This window comes from Rhinopithecus roxellana, chromosome 14 (genome assembly GCF_007565055.1).
Source record: "Rhinopithecus roxellana isolate Shanxi Qingling chromosome 14, ASM756505v1, whole genome shotgun sequence".
In the NCBI taxonomy this organism is placed as follows: Eukaryota; Metazoa; Chordata; class Mammalia; order Primates; family Cercopithecidae; genus Rhinopithecus; species Rhinopithecus roxellana.
The window spans coordinates 18,956,749-18,973,430 of record NC_044562.1 but is presented as its reverse complement, the minus strand read 5'-3'; the positions used below and the strand labels follow the sequence as shown (position 1 = coordinate 18,973,430).

Sequence of the window (16,682 nt, the reverse complement as noted above, 5' to 3'; positions counted from 1 at the left end):
TGAGCAGAGATTGCACCACTGCACTCCAGCCTGGCGATAGAGTGAGACTCCATCTCAAAAAAAAAAAGAAGTGGAGTCTGATGATGTGACTGAATCGTTGTGATCTCATCATAAAACTGAGTGGATAGTCTGGGCGCGGTGGCTCAAGCCTGTAATCCCAGCACTTGGGAGGCCGAGGCGGGCAGATCATGAGGTCAGGAGATCGAGACCATCCTGGCTAACATGGTGAAACCCTGTCTCTACGAAAAATACAAAAAATTAGCCAGGCGTGGTGGCGGGCGCCTGTAGTCCCAGTTACTCGGGAGGCTGAGGCAGGAGAATGGCGTGAACCCGGGAGGCGGAGGTTGCAGTGAACCGAGATCGTGCCACTGCACTCCAGCCTGGGCAAGACTCCATCTCAAAAAAAAAAAAAAAAGAAAAGAAAAGAAAAAAAAACTGAGTGGATAAGGAGTTGCTTATTATGGATGAGTGAAGAAAGTGGTTTCTTGAGATGGAATCTGCTCCTAGGAAAGATGCTGTGAACATTGTTGAAATGACAACAAAGGATTTAGAATATATTAGTTGATAAAGCAGCAACAGGTTTTGAGAGAATCTACTGTGCTAAAATGCATCAATAACTTTACATGTTACAGAGAAATCTTTGATGAAGTCCATCAACATAGCAAACTTCATTACTGTCTTATTTTAAGAAATTGTCACATCCACCTCAACTTTTATCAACCACCACCCTGATCAGTCAGCAGCCATCAACACCCAGGCAAGACCCTTTACCAGCAAAGAAATTATGACTCGCTGAAGGCTCAAATGATTGTGAGCCTTTTTTGAGCTACAAAGTATTTTTAATTAAGGTTTGTCCATTGATTTTTTAAGACATAATGCTATTGCATACTTAATAGACTACAGTAAAGTATAAACATGATTTTCATATGCACTGGGAAACCAAAAAATTGAGTGTCTTGCTCTATTGCAATATTCACTTCATTGCAGTGTTCTGAAACCAAACGTGAAATATTTCTAAGATATACCTATATGTTTTATCCCAAAGACGTTTGAAATTTTTATCTGATCATATCTTTCAGTCTTTTCATTTATGGTTTCCAGGTTTTGTGTACAATTTACAAATAAATTATCCTCCTCATAATTTGAAAACATTTTTACTTGCTTATAGAATATTTGAAATACTTTTTAATGTTTAAATCTATAACACACATGGAATTCATTTATTGGTGTATGATGGGAGATGGTGATTAAGAGATATAACCCCAATACCTTTTTCTTCATGATTCGAAATACGATTTTATATATGTTTTCCAGTATACACAGATCTGTGCCTTATCACATTTCTTTATCCATTCATCTGTTGATGGAGACTTAGGTGGTTTCTATATCTTAACTACTGTGAATTATGCTGCAATGAACACGGGAGTGCAGATATCTCTTTGAGATACTGGTTTCATTTCCTTTGGATACATACCCCAAAGTGAGATTTCTGAATGGTATGTTTTTCTAGTTTTAATTTTTTGAGGAACCTCCATACTCTTTTCCATAATGGCTATATCAATTTACATTCCCACTTACAGCATACAAGGGTTCCTTTTCCCCACACCCTCACCAATGCTTGTTATCTCTTGCCGTTTTGTTAATAGCTATCCTAATAGGTGTGAGGTGATGTTTCATTATGGTTTTGAGTCACATTTCTCTCATGGATGGTTAGTGATATTGAGTGCTTTTTTATAACCCATTGGCTATTTATGTCTTTTTTGGGAAAATGTTTATTCATATCCTTTCCCCATTTTTAAATCAGGTTATGACATGGTTTTGTTTTGTTTTTGCTATTGAGTTATGTGAGTTCCTGATACATTCTGGACAGCAACCCTTATCAAACACATGGTTTGCAAATATTTTCTCCTATTCCATAGGATGCCTTTTCATTTTTAAAATTATTTCCTTTGCTGTACAAAAGTTTTTTAGTTTGATGTAGTTCTACTTGCTTATTTTTGCTTTTGTTTCCTGTGTTTCTGGTGTCTTATCTAAAAAATAATTGCCCAGACCAATATCGAGGAGCTTTTTCCCTGTTTCCTTCTTTGAATTTTATGGTTTCATGTGTGACATTTAAGCCTTTAATCTATTTGGAGTTAATTGTTGTATATGATGTTAAGCCAAATATCTAATTTCATTCTTTTGCTTGTGGATATTCAGTTTTCTTAGCACCATTTATTGAAGAGGCTATCTTTTCTCCATTATTTATTCTTGGCATCCTTGTCAAAATTAAGTGCCCCTTCTTGACATTTGTATTTATCATACTGCTGGAAGTCCTAGTCGGAGCAATTAGGCAAGAAAAAAAAGTCGTCCAAATTGGAAAGAAGTTAAATTGTCTCTGTTTCCAGGTGACATTATCTTCTATGTAGAAAACCCTATAGACTCCACCAAAAAACTGTTGGAACTAATAAATGAATTTAGTACAGTTGCAAGATTTAAAGATCAGTTGTGTTTCTACGCACTAACAATGAACTATCCAAAAAAGAAATTAAGAAAACAATCCTATTTACAATAGCAACAAAAAGAATAAAATAGGAACAAATTTAACCAGAGGTGAAATATTTGCACACTGACAACTATGACACTGATGAAAGAAACTGAAAAAGATACAAATAAATGGAAAGACATCTCATGTTCATAAACTGGAAGAATATTGTTAAAACATCCATACTACCCAAAGTGATCTGGATAGTCAATGATATCTCTTTTCAAAATTTCAATGACATTTTTCACAGAAATAGGAAAAAGGAATCCTAAAATTTGTATAGAACCATAAAAGACCCAAATAGTGAAAGTAATCTTGAAAAAAAGGAGCAAAGCTGGAGGCATCACACTGTATTTTAAACTACATTACAAAGCAAAAGTAATCAAAACAGTACTGGCATAAAAACACACATAAACCAATGGAATAGAATAGGGAACCCAGAAATAAACTCATGAATGTATGTTCAAGTAATCTTTGATAAGGGCACCAACAATAGGATTTTCTTTATGTAAATGTGCCACATTTTCATTTTTCTTATCTGCTTTATGGAGCTATATATAAAACAAATTCATCACCTTAAGGTATAACTGAATTTGTTTTAACAAATGTGCAGTTATATAAATACCTCCACAATCATGACATGTAAAAGGCCACTTGTGTTCTTCTCACCTCTCTCTGATTCTTGACAACAGTTATCTGTTTTCTGTTCGTTTGTTTTTTAAGAAATGAGTCCTCACTACATTGTCCAGAATGGCCTCAAACTCCTGGGCTCAAGTGATCCTCATGCCTCAGATTCCAAAGTAAGTGGGAATACAGGCATGTACAACCCCTCGACCCAGGTTGTTTTTTTTAAGTGCTGATCTGTTTATATCACTCTAGTTTTGTCTTTTCTGGAGTTTCATATAAATGAATTCATACAGTATTGAATTTACTTATGTTTAGCCCCTTTCACTTAACATGATGCTTTTGAGATACATCCGTGTTATTCTGTGTGTTCATAGTTACTCTATTTTTCATCGCTGAGAAGTGTTTCTTTATGTGAATACATTGCAGATGGTTTATTCACCTGTTGATAGCCATTGAGGTGTTTCCTGTTTCAGCTATTACAAATAAAGCTGATAGGAACATCTGAACACAAATCTTTGAGTTGGGCATGTTTTATTTTGTGGGGTGAATGCCCAGGAGTGGTGCTCTTGGGTCATATGAACATACATATATGTTCAGTATTTTAAGACTCTGCCAAAATGTTTTTCAAAATGATGATGCCCTCTTGCATTCCCACCAGTAATGCGTGAAACTTCTCATTGCTCCACATATTCACCAATACTTGATAGTGTTAGTAAAACTTTAAATTTTTTATAAAGTTTACATTTACCATTTTTTCCTTTATAATCTGTGATTTTGAGGTCCTATTTAAGGAATCTTTTCCTAGCTCAAGAACCTATGTTTTCTTCAAGTATCATGATGTTAGCACCTACATTTAGGTCTATAACCCATTTTGGGTTAGTTTTTGCATATAGTTTGAGCTAAAGATTGATTTCTTTTCTTTCTTTGCATATGGATATTCAATCATTCCGGCATAATTTGTTGAAAAGAGTATCCTTTCTGCATTGAATTAGTTACTTTGACATCCTTGTTGAAAGTCAGTTGGCCATATACATTTAGGTCTATTACTTGACTTTTTTCTGTTCCATTTATCTGTATGTCTATTTTTATGCCAATACACCATCTTGATTACTACAGTTTTACAAATCCTGAAACCAGGTAGTGTAAGGCCTCCAGTTTTGTTTTTCTTTTTCAGAATTGTTTTGTCTATTTCAGGCCCGTGCATTTTGAAGATTCTTCTATCTTGCAGCTCAGCTACTCTCAAGATTGGACAATGATGTCATTGTCCAAGTGCTTGCTAAGCTCCAGCCATAATGTCCATGTTCTAGGCCATCAGAAGGAGAAAGGGTGAAGAGCAAAATTATCTTCCCTAGAGGTCTATTACTTTTGCAAGAAGTTTTCCCCAGAACTCCACTCCTCCCACAACAATATTCTGCTCTCATCTTAGTGGTCAGATCTTAAACTAGTGGCCCTGTCAGGTGTAAGGGAGGTTATGAACTATGGTTTTTCTCTGGAAATATTGATGTCTGCAGTCTTGGAGGTATTCTATTAGTTGATCAGCAGTGGAAAGTAGATATCTGGAAAACCATATGAAGAACTGACCTTGTCAATTATTTAAAATTTGTTGAATGTTCCTTTGCATCCTAATGTGTGGTCATTATTTGTAAATGTTCTGTGCCACTTGAGAATAATGTACATTTGAACTATCTGTTGGTTCTGGCTTCACTCCATGCACATCTTTATCAAGCACAGCTTTGTTGTTTAAATTTGGGTTCATAGTAATTTATTTCCTCCATCAAATTTGTATAGAAACATGTTAAATTCTCACACATGGTTGTATATTTGCCAATTCCTCCTTATTTTGTTCCTGTACTTTAAATATTCTGAGGCTAGTAATGACTTTATAACTTCTTAGTGGATTTCTTTTATCATTATACAGCATTCTGCTTTATCCTTATTAATGCTTTTGCCTTAAAATCTCTTTTGCCAAGTGCCAATGTTGTTATAAAAACTTTTTTACTTTTTTCATATTTTTTACTCTATGTTAAGCCATCTTGTGCAGCTTTGTTTTATGTCTCTTGTAACAGCTCTTAGCTTTTGCAATTTTATCTGATAATCTTAGCTTTTTAATGATTTTTTATTTGTTTTCATTTATTGTGATTCCAGATATATATGGACCTATATCTTCTGTGGTAGTGTTGACCACTCTGTTTGTGTTTTTTGTGTCTCTTTCCTGCTTTCTGAAGGATTGATACAATCGTCTACATTCTCCCTTTTCTCCCTGCTGGTTTGGAAATTAAAGACAAAATTTCTGTAATCTTATTAATCATGCCCCAATCACCAAAGATGACAAGGATCTTGTAATGGTTTCACTACCAATTTAATACCCTCTCTCTACCATTTGCCTATTGTTGTTTAATATTCAATGTTTGACTATAAATTTTGAAACTATTATTTTTGCAGTTGATATTTACTTAAATCAATTTTTTAAAATCATTTTACACACTCACCATTGTTCTTTTCCTTTGGTTTCACTTTTTGTCTAGCTGAAGTAAATTATTTGTTTTTTCCAGTGAGTGATCTCTAAGTGGTAAATTCTCTAAGTGTTGTATGTACAAATTTGTCTTTTTTTTGATAGAAATGTTTAGCTAGGTTAAAAATTCTGCATTGATATTTATTTATTCTCAGTATAGTAAAGTGATCACTACATTATCTTCTGGAATCTATAGTATGGCTAATAAAAAATCATTCTTTTATCGTAACTATAACTTCTTGTTTAATATTCTGTCCTTTCTCTCTAAAAGCTTTTTTCCCCAATATTTAATCATGAAAATTTTAAGCGTGCGGAAGACTTGGGAGAATTGTATACTAAACACCAATATACTTTCATGTAGATTCACAATTAACATTGTATCATTCCTGCTTTGTCACTTTTCTATCTGTATTAGTCCATTTTCACACTGCTAATAAAGACATACCCAAGACTGGGTGATTTATAAGGAAAAATAAAGGAAGTTTAATGGACTCACAGTTCCATGTGACTGGGGAGGCTTCACAAACATGGCGGAAGGTGAAAGGCACATCTTACATGGCAGCAGGCAAAAAGAGAGTGAAAACCAAGTGAAAGGGGTTTCCTTTATAAAACCATCAGATCTTGTGAGACTTGTTCACTACCATGAGAACAGTATGGGGGAAGCCGCCCCCATGATTCAATTTTATCTCCCACTGGGTCCCTCCCACAACACGTGAAAATTACGGGAGCTACAATTCAACATGAGATTCGAGTGGGGACACAGACAAACCGTATCACTATCCAGACATACATTTTTTTATCCACTCCATAACCCATGGTCAAGTTTGAAACATTTCAAGGTTGCAGACATCTGCACCCTTCCCCCTCAAATACTTCTGCCTGCATATCATTAACTAAAGTTCTTTTATAAGATAAAATTTACAATGAAATGCACAAGTATGAAGAGTACCATTTGATGAGTTCTTATAACCATATTTTTCTGCACCATCAAAATGTTTACCAAGATACAGAACATGATCATCACCATGGAAAGGTTCCTTATGTCCTTTCTGTTATATCTCTACCGGCTACCCATCAGGGCAATCACTACTCTTTGTTTTTCCATGATAACTTAATTTGGGTTTTTAAAAAAACTTTATATAAATAAGGTTTTACAGTATGTTCTCTTTATTGTGACATTTATTTCACTCAGCATGTTTTTGAGATTCATCTGTATCATTGGATGTATCAGTAATTTGTTCCTTTTCATTGCTAAGTAGTGTCCATTGTCTGAATATACTGAATTTTGTTTATAATTCTCCTGATGATCATCACCTCGAGTATTTTCGGGTTTTTGCTATTATAAAAACTCTCCTCAGCACATTCGTGTAGAAGTCTTTCTGTTTTTTCATATCTCTTATCTAAATACCTAGGAGCAAAATTGCTGCGATATAGAGTAGATGTATCAGTTCTTTCCCCTCAGGACCCATGAAAAGGATGGTGCAGGTGGATGCTGCACTCACAAGTGTGTGCTGCAGTGGAGGAATGCTTCACTGAGGAAACCCATGGGGTTTGCTAGCTCGGGGACTGCTAGCAAACCTGCCCAAACCTTACCTCTGAGGGAGATATTATCTTCTTAGCTGGAATTTAAGCAACTCTCCTCTGGGGACATCTCCTCTGGAAAATTTCTAAGGAGGGAGATGTTCTCCACTTTATACTGGTCAGGGAATAAATTTGCCCTATAATCTGGAGGCTACATGATCTCTAGCTTCCAAGGCTGCTTGCTATTCTAGCATCCTTGATGTTATACCCTGACGCCATGAGTACAGAAATGCCAATGAGAATAGCTTCTCAACAAATTCTTCCCACATTTTTGCTTCTGGTAAATTTCCTCATGAAGACACTGCCCCATCAGCCATTTTAATTAATTTGATCCATGGGTCCAGATACATTTGATTTGCTAAATGTTGTAGGAGCAAATTGCAAGTGTAGGTGCACTGGCTCACTCATGTTATCTCAGCACTTTGGGACACCAAAGCAGAAGGATCACTTGAGGCCAGGAGTCCAAAAACAAGCAAAACCACCAAAAACAAGCCTGGGCAAGATAGTGGAACCCTGTCTCTACACACACACACACACACACACACACACACACACACAGGCACACACATACACTTCATAAACCGTGAATGTTTTAGGTCTTTAGGTCTCTTATGACCAGCTGACCACCTCTAAGGTACAAGTCACCTTATGTGAGGGAAGCAAGTTAATGCCTGGCTTTCATACGAGAAGCACAGTCCCCAGAGCACACAAGGTGCTCGAAGAAGGGAAGTGTTTACAATTGTTGAGCTTCCCTGAGTAGGATGTACATTTGTCAGGGGGAAGGTAAACAGTGCCTCCCACGTGACTCCTGGATGACTGTAAGCCTTAGGGATCCTAGTTCTGTTTGTTGTGTCGGGGTGGGGAGAGGGTGGGCATGTGGGGGTATTGTTTGAGGACAGTCTTTCCACTCTATCCATTTTGTCCATGACACCAACCAGGTAACAGTCGCCCCCCGACCCGCCCCAACAAATGACTGAAAACAGGGGTAGGGACAATGTCTGGAGGATTCTATGTTGGACCTCAGAACCTGGGCCCAGCCTCTGCTGTCTCATGACTGGTGCAGAGAGGCTGACTCAGCATTCTCAGAGGCGGGAGCACTGGAGCAGATGTTTTCCTTCTGGACAAAAGATTCAGGGTAGTTCTGAAAGACAGATATCACCAATGCTCCTGCTTCCTCCCTGCCTCCTGGGGTTGCAGGTGTTCCTGCCTTAGATGTCGGGATTTTTGCTCTTGCTTCACTGCTGCAAAATTCGTCTGTACCATTCAGGTGGCTGCACCTTCATCTTTCTCTCCTAATCATCTCCTTTTCTCACTTAGACCTTCCATCCACAAAATCAGATACAAGTAGAGCAAAAGCATTTTCATTAGCTGTGTCTGGAGTGAAATCTGAATCCCCTGGGCACTCAGAAGGCTGTGCCCACCAGGCTTCTAGGGAAAAGAATGAGGCGTCATCCCTAGGAATGGTCACAACAGAATCCTGAATCTTCACGATAGGTCTACAGAACACTTGCAATACCCCACACTTTTGTCCTGGTCACTGTCCAGGAAGGAGATGATCCCTTTCTAGGGGTTGCTTCCTTCAGTGAACCTCCCATGTGTGTGGACAGGAGGAGATGAGGGACAGTCAGAAAGTCAGTGCACTGTGGAGTCACTTTTCTGATAAAGGGCACATCAGACTGCAAATGGTCCAGACAGCCAGATTCATGACACTAATGAGTTTCTGGGATCACAATAGCGTTCCTGGAGTCAGCTGCTCTGCAGCCGAAGGAGGGCTGACAGTGTGGAGGCACTGCTGAGATTATTTAATGAAGTTGTATAGGGATTCTATAATGATTATGTAATTACGTAATGAAAACTCACTACATCAGATTTCAGAATATCTCCCAACTTCCAATACAGAATATTATCTCTAACATCATCAGCTTCAAGGAGGATGCCTTCTCATTGCACATTTGCATTTACTCAACAAACACTTGAAAAAGGAACATGGAACAGCAGTTATCATTCACTCTAAGGTGCCAGCAAGAGTTAATTTTCAATTAAAAATTTTGTTTCAAAGGAAGGTCATTTCCTATAGTCTCCCAAGCCTATGATCCACAAGGCTCATGAAGAATTAAAATAGAACTCTGTACTCAACTGCCACACTACTGCACAGATCATAAAGAATTTTGCCCCATTCCTGTGGACCAAAGTATGAAAAAAAAATCTTGTGTATACTAGCATATAAAGCTCAGAGAATTATATTTATACCTCTGCATAATTAAGTTTATTCTCTTTTGTTTGAAGAAAGAAAGAAGGGGCATTCCTGGACCAGAATAAAAAGCAGAACACAGAAAAAATTCCAACAACATGGTAAGCAGGCAAAGTGAAGTCGTTACAGCTTTTGAGTTTATTAGGGCACTGCCCATTGTATTCTTGAAGGCCTGTAGTTCCCGAGGGCCAGGAGAGTTCTGTACCTCCTGTATCAGTTAGGATGTAGACTAACAGGCTGTGACAAAGAGGCCTGAGAATGCAATGGCTTCAACAAAATGGTTTCTCATGCATGTAACAGTCCAGAGGCCCACAGTTAACAGGGAGGTCTTATCATCCTCAGCATGGCTTTTTTTAGTAGCTCAAGAAATTTTTATTAATTTGGAAAAATGTTCTTAAGAGGGCTAAATGAAGAAAGCAAGGTGTATGTGTATGTGTGTGCACCTGTAAAATATATATATATACATGCATATGCAACCATACTTTATGTGAAATTTATACTTGTGAAAGTGTGTTTTTATGTATCTATCAATCCTTACATAGATATATGTAATTATTTATCTGTGTGTATAAAGAGATATAAAGCTATAGAAAAATCAATGGCAGTTCATTTATAAAGATATATGCAGTGGTTACATTTAGTCAGTATAATAGAGGTGATGTTTATATTTTTATTTGTGGTATTTAAATGTACCAGTGTATATTAAAATTTTTTAAATATTCAAACTTTATAATGAAAAAGTGTTCTTTAAAAGTTAACATATGCCAAAAAAAAAAAAAAACCTAAGGGAATATTTTTGAACAAATCACCATCTGGAGATAGCCATCCTCATCTGTGGCTATCTCCAGATGATGATGTTTTAGATCATTTTATTTTCTGAATTTTCCATAATTATATATATTATTTATTTTAGTTATGGTCTAAGGATTTCCTTTCTCCTAGTCAATGAAGGCTAAGTCTTATTTTCCAAATGATGCTCAGTTTTGAATCAGTGGATCTATATAGTAAGATTTTAGAGTCCTATTGAAAATTGTTCATTTTCACCAACCTAGATATCTTCTGTTCTGTTCTTGCCAGTTTAAGTGTCTGCCCAGTTTGTGGATATACATTTTTGTTTGGAAAGAAAAACAAGTAGTTGCATTTGTTTTAAGAATGGGTGTGTTTAGCCGGGCATGGTGGCTCACGCCTGTAATCCCAACACTTTGGGAGGCTGAGGTGGATGGATCACTTGAGGTTGGAGTTCGAGACCAGCCTGGTCAACATGGTGAAACTCCATCTCTACTAAAAATACAAAAATTTGCTGGATGCGGTGGCTGGCACCTGTAATCCCAGCTACTTGGGAGGCTGAGGCATGAGAATCACTTGAACCTGAAAGGCAGAGGTTGCAGTGAGTCAAAATTGTGCCACTGCACTCCAGTCTGGGAGACAGAGAAAGACTGTCTCTAAAAAACAAAACAAACAAACAAAAAACAAGAATGAGTGTTTTCAAATTAAAAAATTATTTGGACTGAGTCATTATAACATTTTCATTTAAGTCTCTGTGTATTATCCTAACAAATTCTAAGAGACTTCAACGTACAATTAAATCCTGTGTGTAATTTAGAAGTCGGCACTCCCAAAAGCAGAAGATGCTCTGGACACCTGCTTGAGGTTCCTTGTCTGAGTGTCTGAAGAAACCCAGGACTCCCTCACTTGAGTTTGGTCCAGCCTGACAGCTGTCGTTCTGCCCAGTTCTATTAATACATTTTCCCCTGCCTATCCCCAGATAACAGCAAAGCCGGTGGCCAGCTGATCCCTAAGGAAGAGAAGGCAAAAGTGAATCTGCAAGGCCTTTCCAAGATCAGTGGTAAGATAAAGTTTGTACCACTTTTCATTTGCCCTTCAGGTCAATGCAAATGTTGTTGAGGTTTTGAGGAGCCTAGAACCTTTATTATTTACTAGTCAAACTTAGTCAATTTTAGAGCTGTGAAATCTAAAAAAAAAAGCAAACCCATTAGAAGCCAGGCTTGTAAGTTTATTGTATTCATACCATAGATCTTATCTCTCTAGGTTCTAAAGTTGTTTTCCTCTGTGTTTTATCTGATTTTCCTGGAAATTCCTTTGCCTTAAATCATTGGCTAATGAAAATGGCTAGACCTGGTAAATTGTAAGCAGAATACAGGTTTATTCTCTCACTGCCCTTTCAAGTCTTCTTCCTAGATGAGTTATTTCCTGTCCTGAGCAAGCCCTGTCACTTTCCTGCTCCCTTTTCACAGTAAGAGTCTCCTTTCAGTAGTTGAGAGTCTTTCTGACCAAGTATTAAAACTCCAATGTCCTCCCCAGTTTACAGCATTTAAAGCACCTTCCCTCCTTTAGACTGGGCAAGCCTTAGTCTGGAACATGTATAGTTGGGGGTGACATGGTCAGTGTCTTCTCTTATTCTCTCTTGGCCCTACCCCCACTCCATAGCTGTTGGCTTGGTCCCATCCAGGACTGGGGAGGTGAGAGAGAGCGGTGAGATCAGAGTGTGGAAGTGTCTTGCCTGACAGGTGCAGCCGTGAAATGACATTGCAAGTGGTTGATGCACAATCACTAGCTCTTTCTTCCATGAGATGCTTTCATCAACTCCCCTGCAAGGGAAGGGGAGGGGTCAGGCATCACATCTTGACTTATTTTGAAAGAAATAGAGGTTTACTTCTACAACCTGGATGTGAGTGAAGGGCTGAACCTGGCATCATCAGTTCCACCAACTCCTTCTATGGTCGCATAGGTGGACTGGTGCATTGTATTAGGATGTAGGTGCTTGAAACTTCGGTGATCAACTCAACCTACTTGCTTGGGATTTTCTCAGTTTTGCCAGTGAAACTCTCATGTCCTGGGCGTCCCCTTTGCCCTGGACAGACCGGGACAATTGGTCATTCTACTTGGTACTTACTGGATTGTTCCCAACCGTTGGGACTTGAAGTGAAATTTTGAGAAAGCAGGAGGAAATTGAAAACTCTGTCACGCTTCTTTCTAGAGGCTAATTAACACCAACCATAACAATTATTTTAAAATAACTTTAAATTATATTCTGGCCACCATAGTATTTATTAGGGCTTGTGATAGGGTTTCAGTGTTGTTAAATGGGTATTACAGCCAGGGACACAATAATATTTGAATCCTGCCTTGTTCAGCCACTCGATTCTGAGAGCAAAACACAGTAGTGCTGTATTATGAATTTGCTGTATTTAAGCTCCAGATTGTTCTGTACCAAGAGTTCCATAGACTAGAGTAGACTTCATGGTGTTTCCTTTTTCTCCCTAAAAATATGAGGCCTAAACAAATGCAATGAAAGCTAAATCTGACACACCCACTAGTCCCAGAAAAGATGTAACCAGACAGAAACAGATAGAGAGAAAGGACGAAATAACTCTGTATTACCTGGACTGTCCAAGGTTGTTGCCAGAGCTCTAGTGCCAAGCCTGGCTGGAGTATAGGAGGGAAAAGAGCAGCAAGAATATAACATCTGGATCTATTCTCACTGTACGGTAAGCGTGGACCCTCAGAGAGGAGGGAGGAATGAAGCAGTGAAGAGGAGACACCTGGAGATGTCCTGGCCTTCCAGAGTCCCCTTGGCATCTTCCGTGGGAGAAGAGGGGATCTCAGGGAACCACACCTGTGTGGCTGATGTTCTATTGCCCGGAAACCTCATCTTCCAGAGGCAGGCAGCAAGATGGAGGAAAAAGATTAATATGCCTCATGGAGAACCACATTTCCACCTCTTTAGTAGTTTTTCTTAGCCCTTGGCTGTTACTATACAAGCCTCCTACCTCCCTATACAAGTTTATTAAACTCTCCTAAAGCTCTTCTTTGAGCACCTATTATCTTGGTTGAATATTAACAGAATGACAACTTGTAAATATGAAACTTGTTTGATCTTGGGATAAGATGTCTGTAATTATCAATATTGGTCCCTTGGGCCATTTGGGTCTTAAATGGGTAAAAACCTGATCAGTAAGTGTGTAGTCTGAAGACCAGAAAGTGGAATTATATTACCAAGCCATAGGTCCACTTTGGGTCTGATTGGTCTTTTCCACTTTGCTGGCCTAATATGCTCATAATATGCTTAGAGGTTAGAGCACTTAGGAATAAGTAGGTTGGAAAATATTTCTCCACGGGGTCTACATGACCCTGACCAGCACCCCCAGATGGTGGTCACTGGATGGTGGACATTCAACACAAGAAGGAAGGAACATTTTGCTTTCCTGCCTTGGAAAATAAAACACATTTGAACGATAGTAAACCTTGAGATGCACACCCACAGCCAATTAACGTGCACACGGGAGAACCTCGTCGGCTGCAGCGTCTGCCATGTCAATCCTTAATTACCATTTGGAATGAAGGCTGTGGAAGTCTCAATTCTACCCATTCCTCATGGTTAACTTTCTTCTGATTAGTTTCTTAGATTCTAATATTTCTTTTTTCCAAAGCCATGTGGACAAAGCCCTGGTCACATTTACTCTTACTTTCAGCACAAATGTACGAATATCTTCCCTCCATGTGGTATGTGCAGCATACATCTCACCTATGGAACACCTAATAGGGTTTCCCTTAACTCACAGAACTGCCATTTATTTTTGTCTCTGCTAAGAGAAACCCAAATGCCTTCACTTAATTTTGTAGTTTTGTCTCAATTTTCTCTGAATATTTTAGTCTCTGTAATGACAGTAATCATCATTTTGATCTTGCAAAGATTAAATAAATTAGTGGATATGTAAGTGTTTAACATGTATTATATGCCATATATATTTTTCAAATATATATATTTGAAATGAAATATGAAAAGAACCTTCAAAATATGAAATGAACCTTCAAAATATAGAATGAAGTATTTATACTGTTGCTTGAGCTATACGTGGACTACTGATTTCAATTAGTTTTTTTCCTAATATAAGAATAGGAAAATGAAATATAAAGTAAACCTAATATTAGCTATCTAATTCTTCATACCTTAAAGGTAAGGGTTTAAATCTTTTTATTTATACATTAAACTGGCTTTTGGAAAGTTACATTTAAATGGAATTTTTGAAAAGCAGCAATATGTTTAATACAGTTGCTCGTTTGTGACTGTGATTGTATTATTCTATTTTCTCAGGGAGAAAGAGAAGCAAACCTGGAACCCGCTTCACTCACAGTGACAGAGCTCCACAGAAAAGGGTCCGATCGAGAGGTAAAAAAGAAAAGAGGAATGCACTTTCAATAACTAAACATCTAATTTCCTGTGCTTTATGCTGTATTTTCAGTAATAAACCTATTTCCTTAATTGTTTTATGAAGCTGTACTAACTATTGAGAAATGTATCCTATTAAGTCATTTTCCAAAAGGTGTCAAGGAAAAAAGGAAGTAAGTTGGTGACTGATCTACAATCAGACCCCGGGGGCTCAGGGGCCACTAAACTGCTACTTCCCCTGAAATGATAAATTTCAAGGCTGAAGATAGCCCATTGCTGTATAAAGGGTATAACCCATAAGTGATTTAGCTGACCTTCCTCTGGCTACACAGAATGCCACAGGTTGCACACTAAGGTTGAACCAGAGTTGTGGTTAGAGATCTGTGTCCTAAGGCTTTTTGGCTTTTTTTTTTTTAAATCTTTGACTGTGTGGTCTTGTGCTGACCATTTGGCCTTCTTTGCCTTGGTTTCCTCATCTGGGCAGCTAAAGGGTGAATTAGGCCAACCACCCTTCTTATTAGTCCATCTCAGTCTAAATAGTCTGCCCTTTTCAAAACCAGTCCCAGGACCAAGGACCACTCCCCCTGCCCATCATGGCCTCCAGTCCTCTGTTTGGAAGGGCAGGATTCGCTGCTCATCCTCCTGGAGTTTTTCTTTGAAAAACTTTCACACCTACTTCTGTGGTATCAGGTTCCCAGTTCCCCACTCCCTGCTCCGTACAATTTTCAGATTATTCTAGAGCTCCCTGAGCTCCTTTCTCAGCTGTAGAGAAAGCTGATAGGAGGAGAAAATGGAGCAAAGCAGAGAATAAAAGTAGAAGACAGGCGCCGTCTCCATTAGGTTATCTCATCATTAGCCTCTCCCTCCTTGACCAGGCAGTGCTCAAATGGGAGACTGATTATGGTCTCCAGCTTCATCTCTGGCTACCTAACTGCAGCAAAACAGCATAGCTGGAGAGCGCCCATCAAACCAATGACAACAACTGTATGTTTCACTGTCATATAAGAATCAGTGGAGCTTACTACATTGGAAGTTAAAACAGTTTTACTGAAGTCTAATTTCTCCAATATTTTGTATGACATTTGAAAGGTGAAATTGGGGTAGACATTCTGTAATTATGGATCAAAAATGCCACTTGGAAGAAAGACTTTGAAACTCTAGAGATTTATGGAATAGAATTTCTTAAGTAGTCTTTGTGCCTTCGTAGGATTTACCTCAGTGGGGAGGGGGGATGTGCTTTTGCAAAGTGAGACATGATGAAGAAATCCTCTCTTTCAGCTTCAAGAAAGCACAAAGATGAAACTGTGGATTTTCAGGCTCCTTTACTTCCGGTGACCTGTGGTGGGGTGAAGGGAATTTTACATAAGGAGAAATTGAAACAAGGTGAGTTTCATGGTCTTCTTTAATTTGCAGCTCCTATCTGAAGGCATCACAAGTAGTGGGGAATTATCATGTGAATTACACATCATTCAAGGAGTTTGGCCCCAGTTTGGCTTGAGGGAAGGAGGAAGGGATTTCTAAGATGACATTTTCAGACTTTAAGAAATCACACCCATTAGATGCTCACTCGCACATGGAGTGTCCAGGGTTTGCCCAAAGAACCAAAGAGAAGCTCAGGAACGTCAATCCGCAGATGGAAAATGTCACATATTTTACTTTGAATCAGACAGAAAAGGGAAGAGGCCTTCAACCTCGACCTTCATATTCTCTCTCCCTTCTGGAGTGCCATCACCAGGGCAGGGTGCTTGGCTTAGAGTGATGATCACAGGCTTTAACATTAGGAAGCCTGAGCTCCAGCCTTGGCTGTGCAGGGGTGACTGTTCCATTCTGAATAGAGAAGGGGACCTTTCTGAATGTGAAAGTTCTCATCCAAGAGAGGGAACAATAATGAAAAACCTGCCTCACGATGTAGCTGTGAGAATTAATTTACATATTAACGTGAAATATTTTGCAATTGAAAATTATAAAACTTTGTCAAAATCATCTATCAGAATGG

General features: G+C 38.5%; 1 protein-coding gene across 1 annotated transcript in view; it reads left to right on the top strand.

The window, feature by feature from the left end:
• The window catches only part of SP140L (SP140 nuclear body protein like), a 55,886-nt gene that overhangs the window by 26,438 nt on the left and 12,766 nt on the right, over nucleotides 1-16,682 (top strand). The window contains exons 7-10 of the mRNA XM_030917135.1: nucleotides 9,531-9,596; nucleotides 11,261-11,341; nucleotides 14,612-14,686; nucleotides 15,965-16,069. Coding sequence (XP_030772995.1) covers nucleotides 9,531-9,596; nucleotides 11,261-11,341; nucleotides 14,612-14,686; nucleotides 15,965-16,069 — 327 coding nt within the window. The remainder of the gene's footprint in view (nucleotides 1-9,530; nucleotides 9,597-11,260; nucleotides 11,342-14,611; nucleotides 14,687-15,964; nucleotides 16,070-16,682) is intronic.